General features: G+C 37.2%; 1 protein-coding gene across 5 annotated transcripts; it reads right to left on the bottom strand.

Moving 5' to 3' along the window:
* Positions 1-2,117: 2,117 nt before the first annotated feature.
* On the bottom strand, positions 2,118-9,326 carry LOC109338742 (protein STICHEL-like 3). 5 transcript variants are annotated; one of them, XR_002106584.1, is made up of 7 exons: positions 6,416-9,326; positions 6,062-6,281; positions 5,292-5,813; positions 4,099-4,657; positions 3,631-3,694; positions 2,351-2,497; positions 2,118-2,318 (listed from the first exon to the last, which is right to left on the bottom strand). XR_002106584.1 is itself a non-coding variant. In XM_019576046.1 (7 exons), the coding sequence occupies exons 2-7, from the start codon at positions 8,450-8,452 to the stop codon at positions 2,405-2,407; spliced, it is 3,495 nt and encodes a 1,164-aa protein (XP_019431591.1). In that variant the 5' UTR covers positions 8,453-8,833; positions 9,010-9,326; the 3' UTR covers positions 2,118-2,404. The 5 variants fall into 5 exon arrangements, 4 of the variants coding, with proteins under 4 accessions (XP_019431591.1, XP_019431592.1, XP_019431593.1 ...); XM_019576046.1 differs by having other exon boundaries at positions 2,118-2,497; positions 6,416-8,833; positions 9,010-9,326; XM_019576047.1 differs by having other exon boundaries at positions 2,118-2,497; positions 6,416-8,489; positions 9,010-9,326.
* Between the last annotated feature and the right edge of the window lie 1,828 nt (positions 9,327-11,154).

Genomic DNA, 11,154 nt, shown 5'->3' with positions numbered 1-11,154 from the left:
GTTGGTATTCTCTATGCTCGGTGGATGGGCAGTTAGGATGGGTTTCTTCTAGATCGATGAATTATTGAGCCTTAAATCGGAGTTCTTCCATTGTGAGGTCTGAATTTAGCCAATTCTTGCTTGAAGAGGTCATCCTGCAAGCCTGTCACGAAAATATGCATTGCCACCTCCAGGCTCAGGGTGCGAATCTTCATGGCCTCCGAGATGAATCTATCTAGGTAAGCTCGGAGGGGTTCATGGGGCTCCTACCGTATATCGGACAGTGTGTAGGAAGAGCGGGGCTGCTCTTTGCTTGCTGTGAAGCGGATGTTGAATCCGTTGGCGAGGGTGGCTCATTGGTCAATGTTGTTTGGTGTAAGCCGAGTAAACAACTACAGGGCAGCGCGTTTCAGAGTAAGAGGAAATGCTCGGCACATGATGGGGTCGGTGGCTCCATGAAAAAACATTGAGGCCTCAAAGGCATCTAGATGATCATGTGGGTCACTTGTTCCATCGTACTGCTCGATGTTGCTTGGTCGGGTGAGATGTTTTGGGAGTGGTAAAGACATAATGGTTTCAGTGAAAGGATGTCTTGCTCGTGAGGAGCTCTGGACGGGGGTTGAGTTACCTGAGTGATTTTCGTGTTTGGGGGGACTACTAGCCTAGAGGCTTCGGCGGATTCAGCGGAGTGCTCATCGGCAACTAGCCGCGAAGGTACATTGTTGGGTTCTGGTCTGTGTTGGCGCAACTCGGTTAGTAGTAGGGCATGTTGTTGGATAATTTGGCCTTGGGTTTGGATCATGTGGAGGAATTGTTGGGTAGTGGGTGCTTCTAGGATGGTGTTTGGTGGATGACTTTGGCTAGCTTGGTGAGAGGGTTGTACTAGTGTTGGGGGTTCAATGGAAGGGGTGTCATGATTCGGGTTGGGTGCTTTAGCATGGTTAGGTGGTTGAGCTTGATTATGGGTGGTCATCATGTTGCAGGTAAGCCACATACGGCGTCGATGTTCTTTAATGTTAAAAGTGGATGATCGGGAGCTGAGGATGGATGGTCAGAAGTTGAAGATGGATGGTCGGAAGAGTATGTCCCGTTTAGTGTAGGAGAACGGGTAACTTGATCGGATAATCTTATGGGCCCACCTGGGGAGGTACCTGAAAAGGTTCTCCGACGATCAAGTCAGTAAAGTATTCTAGAGAGAGGGGGGAGTAAATAAGAGAGAAATTAGAGCAATAAGTGTAGCAATAAATGAGAGAATGAGAATTAATTATACTTTCTGCATGATCTTTTCTATTTATAGAGCTTATGAAGTGCTGAGGTGGCATATGGTCATTGGCCAATATCTAACGGGTACAAACGATGTACTTTGGCCGTCCTTACTTTGACATGCGGATCTGTTCTTGCCGATTTGTCGGGGGCAAGTGGAATGTGCAGCCGATGTGGCAGGCGACCTGTTATCTGACATTGGAGGTGAGTCAGAGGCATATTAAATGATGGGTCAGCGACACATTAAATGGTGAGTCAGAGGCGCATTAAATGATGGGTCACATGTGCATTAAATGATAGGTCAGAAGTGTCAATGTCGTGTCAGGAACATTTATGGCTTCTTCTGCAAGCAAGTCAATCTAGAGGCGGGTAACGGGGACCGTGCGGGAGAGTGAATACCATGCTCGGGTCTGATGGGTAATTGCCCGATTATGACCAGATTGGAACAGCACCCAAGTGCTTACCAACATCGTAGCTTACTCCCCAAGTATGTCATGGTGTACAACACTCTTACAAGTTACAATCTCATAAACAATGTCAAAATTTGGCATTCAAATTTACAAGCACCCAAGAAGAGATACTTTTCGGAGCAAATAATGCATTGGATGCTGCATCAAAATAATGTCCACCAAGCACATAGATGCTCAAGATTCCGGGTAATAGATGACGGATAGTGAAAAAATCGACAGTTATTTGTTTTTTATAAATAACTATAAGCAACCTGATAATAATATAATAAGTTGCATCATCAACCAATTCCCTTCAAGTGCACCCTGCACTTAACAGGAACTTAATCCATATTATTCTATTAAGAGAACGGAGGCCAGTGACTTAGCAAAAGAATGCAACAAGGAAAGACATTGGGCACATTCCAATAGTAACTAATGAAGTATTCAACTGAATCTTTGTTTGAATTTTCCCGGAAATATATATATATGCTAGGAAGGAACATATAATATCTTACTACTAATATGGAATCTCCTACATAAACTAACTTCCTACATTTTCTTCATCCGAAATATAACTACATGCTTTTATTTCATTAAATGGAGAAAAAGGCTTGACCTGTAAAATTGGAACCTATAACACAGCAGGAAAAGCCTAAATACAGTGAATACAAGTGGCTTTTGAATGAACCTTCGGAAGATTCTGAAAACTACTACTACCTTGGAGATTTTGTAGAAAGACATTTTCCACATGAGACAAGCTTCAACAATGCATATGGTTTTCGAGTTCGAATTTTCAAGCGTGACAGCTGCCAATGCAATTACATACATTAGTAATGCCCTCATAAATTTGCATAATATATAAATTGTATCACAAAATCTAACAGCATATTTTAAATTAAGAACTCGAGAATTTGTGTAGGTGAAATAAAACTATAGAAGTATTCGATATGCTACAAGTGCCACACCACCAAAGTAATAAATCTTGGTATATAAAATCAATGAACATGCATGCAAACAGACTCAGTCACACACAACCCACCAGATTTTAGACACAGCAAGGAAAAAGAAAAATATATACATCAGCTTTTACTTTATTTGCTTTATTTCACTAATCTTGTAGCCAACAACTATTACATTAAATGTTTAAATATATAACATCTAAATATGAGGGTGGTCCTAAGTGTAACGGTGAGGGTGTGGGTTCAAATCCTGGAAACAACCTCTCCACTTGTAGGAGTAAGACCACATATATTTATCCCCAAACCCCACTAGGCGGAAGTCTCGTGCACTAGGTTGCCCTTTATATTACATTGAGATATGATAATAGTAAAATGATCAGTGAGGTATGTTCAATTAATAGTGCCGAGGAAGAGACACCAGTAATACTAACAAAGGGAAACACAACCTCTGGCATTTGGCCCATCATCCCTATAATGGAGCTTATATTACTTTGCATATTGAGGGTATTGCTACATTATTACACGAAACAACAAAATGCATGCTTTTTTAGTAGTTTATAAAGTCACTAGGTACTACCAAGATTGAATGCAATAAATAGAAACCAATTTAGCTAGAGGTCTACCAAACTGTATAATTTAGAAAGAGACCACCAATTATCTCCAAATCAATAAGAAAACGATTCGACTAATAAGATTACCCCTTCCTAGGAGATGTTGGTAGAACTATCTAGCAAAAATACATATTGGATTGCCATAAGATATTTGAAGTTGATCCAAAGCTCATCTTATGCTGCCTCAGTGCAGCATTACATTAATATGGCACATTCAAGTGTTATGCCTCAAGAAAATTGAAATATTAATGAAAAAGCAACAATCAATTATTGAGAAACAGAAACCAGTTTTTTAGCTAATTGGAAATGTATTCTGAATTATTTATACATTCTAACGTTAAATTTCACAATCGTAAGGAAATGAATTACCTTCCGACGAGTTGCTCTTGATGCTTTCCAGCATAGTAAGCTCCTTGATCTTGGCTCCAGTCTCCTAAAAATTAAATGATTTTAGGATTAATAGGCAGTTGTAAGTTATAACAGACTTCAAAACTTTATTATTGAGACAAGACAACATCAAACTCTAAAGCTCCATATATTCCAAAATATTCAAGTTAACAATCCCAACCCTGCACTCATGTAACTGATAAGGAAGGATAATCTTAACCTAGCATATAGTTCTAGGAAGATCTGGTTAGTTTTCTTGGAAGCTCAATTATGCATTTAACTCATCAGCATGATACCACTGATGTCAAGCTTAATTAGAATTTGGAAATACTATGTTTATGTGATATTACCATTCTTCTATCAACCTTAAATTACAAATTTTGAGCCACATTTCATCTCTAAAACTAAGCTATAGTACATGTCAAAAGACAAGAATGGAAGAGCACATACAGATTCTCTTGTTCAAGCTTTTCAGCGATAGAAACTGCTTTGCGTTTTGACCAACCATTTCGCTGACCTTCTGCCTGCTGTATTACATGAGCAAGAGATACCTTACTTCTTACAAGACTTCGACTTTGGCTTTGTTCCTTAAGATTCCTTCGGTCTAAATGCGACTTAACAATTGACTCTTTTTGGGAACCCGACGCTTGTCCAGGACTTCTATAAGATCCTGTGCGAGCATTACCCTGCTGGGCATTATTTTTGTACAGCACTGGAGAAGCTGCTTCTTCTACAATTTCACCCCTTTGCTTTTCAACAGAACCAGTCACTGAAGGATGACCTTGAATGGCAACATCATTTGAGTCTCTAATCTGAGGCGAACTATTGTTAATACCAGGCAAGATAGGAGACTGTTGAACCGTGCGCACATCTATATTTGTCTCACATCTAATTTCTATTGTTATGGAAGATCTAAGGACAGATTCAAATGCTTGTAAGATGTGACCTGTGAACTTCTCGGCCGTAGATTTGGTCAGTTGAGAACTAAACATTAGATGTACAGTTGGAGCTGCATAATGAAGCAATTTACTACCATTAGATAAATGGTAAATGTCAATGAGCAAAACAAAATTCGGAGAGACGTACAGAAGCAACACAATAAAATAAGTTTAAGAGAGGGGTCAACCAGTTAAAGGTCAAAACAAAGATTAAATAGATACATTATAAAAAATATGTGGGGGACAGAGTGAACTAAATCACTCAAAACAGAAATCCCATGATTATTATTTTGAGTGCAAGTGGTAAGTGCCATGCAGAGATTTCTTGGTAATTTTCCAAATAATAGTTATAATACCACAACATTACTAATGCAACTTATTGAAGCCATATAAAAACCTGAGCATCTCAGGAATAATAACCACTTAACTTTATGATGAACTCAAAAACTTAAATGCTACCACGAGTACAGTAGTGAGTTTTCAAAGCAGTATAATACAAGGTCCTTTAATAGATACTGCATAATAGAGTAAACATACCACACTTTATCCCCAATTCTTCCTGATATGAATTAAGACATGCTTTGAAAACTTTAGCATAATATATAAACATTAGAATGACTTTCCTGAGGGGAAAGATTAAATCATATTACTACAAAACTTAATAGTTGCATTGTTGAATAATCATAGTGCAAATTTGATGTTCACCTGCCCCAAAACTAACCGAGATCAGCTTGCCTTCTGTGTACAGAAACTCTTTTAGACCAGTAATTTGAATCTTCTCAAGCACCTCTAACCATATCTCTTCAATTTCTTTATGGTTTTTACCTAAAATTTGCCTTTCATTCATCCTAGTGTTATTGCTGGTACGTGAATAAGTATGTTGAGGAGCAACACCGGACACACTATGTCTTCTTTTCTCTGAACTTACACCCTTTGAGCTTTCAGCATGGAAATTTTCTATTCTATCATCCATTGATAATCGTCTTGCTTCAACAGGATTACCAGTTATTCTCGCTGCTTCTTTCACATGAGCATTGTTTATAGCCAAGGGACTATGGTTGAAACTATTATCAGAGGAAGTAGGCAACAGATATTGCTGGTCAGGAGCAAGTTGGAGCAATGCAGCTGTCAACCATGTTAGTTTGTCATTGGACGTTCTCAACTGCTTCTCGGCCTCAGATAAAGTTTTCAGAGCTTGGCGGAGCTTTTCCATGTCTTCTTTGGGCACTGAGATAGAAATCAGTATACTCAATTTGTGAAAGCATAATAACTACCAACATATTCATCAACACGGAACCAAAATAACTTAAAATACTTATGGAAACGGTGTTTAAAGAATGAAGGGGATTAGAAAAGGTACATCATTTAGTATTTATAGTTGCCTCGGATCAGAGAAATAGTATGATCTGTGTCATCTCGGTTTGCAATAATTTGATAACTGTAGTGTAAACCATAAAAAACATTTTTTAACTCACATGGCTGTCTCTTGAAGAACTTCCTTCTTCGCCTTTCTTTTGTGAAATCATAGGTCCCAGCAAGTATATCAGTAATTACTGTAGCAAGTTGTGGCATTAAAGTTAATGTCTCAACACCACTTTCCATGATCACTCTCAAATTTTTGACAGTGTTGACTGTGTCTGCAGATAATGCTAAATCAAGCAGATCAACCAATTTCTCATCAGAGATAAGCCCTACCTGAAGAAAGGATTTAACTTTAGAACAATTTATGAAGGGAAAATCAGCAATTTAAAAACAAGTTTGAAATAGAAACTAGTGATGCATGTAAAAAACAGTGATGACAGAAACATTATGATAAATAAAGGGCTTACCAGTTCTTGAACAAGAGGAACCGATATTCTCTGCCCAAGCAAACTAAGTTGTTCAAGGGTCATCTCGGCATCTCTCAATGATCCATCTGATCTTGAGGCAATGAGTTTCAGGGCATCCCTATCAATTTCTAGACCTTCTTTGGTTGCAACCAATTGCAATGTATGTATAATATCCGCGTCCTTCAGCTTTGGGAAAAAGAATTTTTGACACCTGGATATTATTATATGAGGCAAGACATCAAGACTAGAACTGACAAGGATAAAAACCAGACGTCTAGGTGCTCGATCAATGACCTTTGATATAGCATTCCAACAATCGGCCGATAGAGTATCACATTCATCAAAAATAAATACTCTGTACTGCGATGGAAGCTGGGAAACAACCATATTGTCAAGTAGATCCATGATGCCCTCGAAGTCAAAATTACTGACAGGACCAACTTCCCTTATATTTCTACTCTTACCCATGTCATGTGCAATGCAATAGTTGCAAAAGCCACAAGGTTTTGGGTGTTCTGAAGAACTACAATTCAAAGCTCTGGCAAATATGCGAGCACAGGAAGTTTTTCCGGTGCCATGGGGACCATGAAACACATATAGCAGTCCAACTCTCCTTCTCATCACTGCATTTGAAAGAGCTTGTGCCACTAAATTCTGTCCGACCATATCTCTGAAGGTTAGTGGCATATACTTTTGGGTTAAGCTTTGATGTCTACTATGACTATCCCCTCTCAACTTATGCTGGTCACCAGATCTACCTTCAGAGGCAAGGTCGGAATCAATATCATGCTTGAATAAATTATTACCAAAAAGAGCTAGTTCCCCAGAATAGTCATGGTCCCAACAAACATTTTCAGTGCTTCCACGAGATCTAGATCCTTCAATTAGCAAAGGCAATGCTTCTGCATCGGACTTAGTAGATGAGCCTGAGTACTCAGATGCCACAGGTCTCTCCGGAATATTTATTCCGCTGGTGATTAATGTCCCTTTCTTTAACCTTGGATCAGATAAACCACAAGATGTCAAACTTCTTCCTGCTATGTCAAGGAATGATTTACCTCTATGATGAATTCTGGACCAATTCCAAGGAATACCACACCCATTTTTTGGAGCCCGAGAAACATTTTGATCTATGCAGTCATTAGCCTTCTCCATGTGATATTTCTGGTGAGCTGAACCATTAGGAAATGAGTTGGAAGCCACAGACAATTCATTCTCGGTTCCAATATCTCTCGATGCTGTAGCAACTCGAGTTCTTCTTGTGCTTCGAAATTTTCGCCTCTTACCCCTATTCACTCCACATCCATTACCACGGATGCTGGTTTCTGCCTCCTCAATAATTTTATCCTGTCTCGGAAACTTTCCACGGAAATGCATGTTTGATGATGCCAAATCATCACTTTCCAATGGAAAATCATTCAACTGCTCGGAAAGTGTCTTTGCTTGAACATTCTTCCCCCTCTGTTTGCTCGATGCAGAGTGCCTTGAAATAACATCTTCAGCCAAACTTCTGCCAGCTTGACTAACATCCAAATAATCAGGCCTATCACTCTTCCTACCCGACTCTTCTCTGGCAACTCTCCTCCCATTCCCCACTCCACTCCTGCTACTACGTTCACTAGTTGCGGCTACCCCATCATTACCAACACTAGCCTCACCTGGAGCAACCCTTGATGTACCTATACTCGCCAAGGGTGGTGAGTTTCTGGACAACCTCCTCCCTCCCTTCCTGCGCTCGACACCTACAGACCTTCTTCCCTCTTGAACCACAGCATCATTTTCAGCGCTCTTGAAAAGCAAATCAACTACTGAAGGTGAATGCCACGATGGAGGACTCGCGGAAGGGTCCCTGAGAGAGCGCGATCTCTGCAGCACAACAAGGTCCCTCATGAGTGTCCTGTCAGCTAGTATGGGACTGTTCTTATGCATATGGTTCTTCAAGTGAATGCAATTTGTTAAATGAATATGGTTGCGGAGATGGTCACTAATGTCACCATTGGCATCCTTGAGTACCCTATTGCGGATAGCCCTAGTCATGATCACAACATCAACCCTTCTGACAGTAGAATCTCTTCTAAATTCAAGAAACAAATCAGAAAATTGCACATTTTTGCCTATAACTTACCAGATTTTAACAATTATGACAGAAAAAGGAAAAAATGCTCAATCTTGAACCCCCGCTAATTACTAGCAAATGACAATTTAAGGCTAGAATTCAACTTGCAAAAAGGGAAACATAAAGTTTCATGGGTAATTATCCCATTAAATAAGCTATAACACTCTTCAAGTTGAACAAAACATTAAAAAACAAAACTTCCCACCAAACTGAGATTGAAAAGAATGAACTTTGTGCACATGACTAGAAAGTGCTGCTACCCCAAGAAGCAACTATTTACACAACAAGATACAATTTTGAGACTAGAAATGAAAACAAAAGAGACGAAGTTAAGACCCCATTATCTCAAAAATCCGAAGTTCAACTTAAGTACTAACCCCTCACTGGTTTGAAAAAAGAACATGAAGTAAAAGGGAAAGTAAGGATGGAAATAGAAAGCAGTAGAAGAGAAAAGGTAGAAGGGAAACACTTAAATCACCTGAATCAGAAAAGGAAAGGTGACCCTTTTGGATGAATTATTAAGTGGTAGATCTCTCACTGAGCAAGCTTCACATGCACTTCACGAGGGTCTCACTCTTTAGAAAGAAAACGATAGTTATCAGTAGAAGAGAGAGAAACAGAGAGAGAGAGAGAGAGAGAGAGAGAGAGAGAGAGAGAGAGAGAGAGAGAGAAGGTGTAGTAGTGTGGGATGTATGGGTTGTAAGATCTGTTGCTGCTCTAGACAAACTCTCGAACAATTCTGGGAACATACGATGTACTGTCAATAAAGAGAGTAACTGTGACATGTTCTATCACCTGTGATTCTTCTATCAAATTCTTATCCAATCAATTATTGATTTAAATTTGAATGATTTTATTTTTTTGGTAGGTCTCCCTCAATCTTTTTTTTTCTTTTTGTCACAAATTAATCTCTTTTAGGATGTATGCTATCTCAACAAGTATTGTTCATGTTAAATAAATTATTAACATTTTAGTCATTCTAAATTTTAAATATCATATAAAGTCTTGTACTACTAGATGAACATTTTGTTGGTGAATAATCTTATTTGAATATATTTAAGATTGCCATAATTATGACTAGACTTGAACATGAGTAATGTGTTTTCTGTGTATGACAAATCTTTTATGGATAAAGAATTATTTCATTTCGGGATGTGTGATTCTTTTTAATTAGTGTTATTCTCATGAATTGAACTTTTAATTTTTTTTAATCTATTTAGTAATAAGATTTTATACTATTAGATCAATGCTCTTATTAATTGAGTAATGGGTTTATAAGCTGCAAATTAGAAGATTATTTATATTTTCTTTCAAAATCACATTTTTTTAACCTGGAAATTCATTGAACTGATTTTTTTAAGAAGAAAGATGATTTCTTTATACCTGAAAATCAAATTTGGATATTAAAAAAGTATACATGTATCACCTTTATCATTCTTCCTTGAAAATCATAGTTTTATTTAATGTGAGTCAAGCATTGAGATCCACTTATGGATAAAAGTTTTTCCAACGTCTATTAATTTTTTATTCATGGCTTTAAAAAATGAAACTGTTATATCACACTACAAGCTACAATCAACATAGAAGAAAAAAGAAAGGCTTTCTAATATTTTTCAGTGCAAGAGAAAATCATAGTTGGAATATTGGGGAATTTTGAATTGGAAGGGGACCAATGAAACCCGTCCCGTTGAAATTATAGATTTGTTGTTTGTATTAGGTTGGACACTGTTTGTCCTTTTTGTACGAGGTGACTTTATTTCCTTTTGGACTTTCTTATGAATATTTTGTGAGAAAAAATGCATATACCAAATACTGTAAGATATTTTTATATAATTCAAAAATTATATATTATTCATATTTGATTATCTATGACTTTGAATATAAATAATACAAAATAATAATTGATGATATATATATAAATAAAAGAGAATTACATATTACTCTCATGTTTTTTATTTGTTTATTGTTTTATTATAGTATACCATCATGCTGCCATCTTAAACGAGTTGAGAAATGGCAATGAAACGTTGAAATCAGGAATTTACCTAATTTTTTTTAAAGATCTATATATAGCATCCTTTTTAATAGTTAATAATTAGTGTCGCAAAAAGAATATGTGCCATGATCTTTTCACATTATATTTTAAGCAAGTTTGAGTATTACTCTTAATTACAATAAAATTGTAATTTACTGTAATTAAGAAATTAAAACAAAGAAACTCATGAGCATAAAAATTTCTTATTTCTATGAGATTCTCATGAAAGGTTGGAAACAAAGAAACTAAAACAATATTTTGCCAGATATAAGTGTAAACAAAATTAGTCTCACGATTAGTTATTGTTTAAGGTAAACAGGTATTTTGTCAATTTATTTATTTTTGTGAAAAATGTAACCATAAATAGTGCTTATTAATTTGCACCAATAGGTCACATGGATAAAAGGGAATTATTGATTGATTTTCAATGCACACAGTTGTATCCCTTTATTCCCTAGAACTACCTATTAAAATAATGTAAGAAGCCCAATGTATAATGGTGTGATATGCCTTAGTTGTTTTTAGTATGTACTTGGCCAATTTCCATGCAGGAATTTGGAAGTTGCTCAACTCTTCATTTGCATTAAT

The sequence above is a fragment of the Lupinus angustifolius genome, unplaced genomic scaffold, assembly GCF_001865875.1.
Source record: "Lupinus angustifolius cultivar Tanjil unplaced genomic scaffold, LupAngTanjil_v1.0 Scaffold_40_3, whole genome shotgun sequence".
Taxonomy (NCBI): Eukaryota; Viridiplantae; Streptophyta; class Magnoliopsida; order Fabales; family Fabaceae; genus Lupinus; species Lupinus angustifolius.
This window is presented reverse-complemented; position numbering and strand designations above follow the sequence as displayed.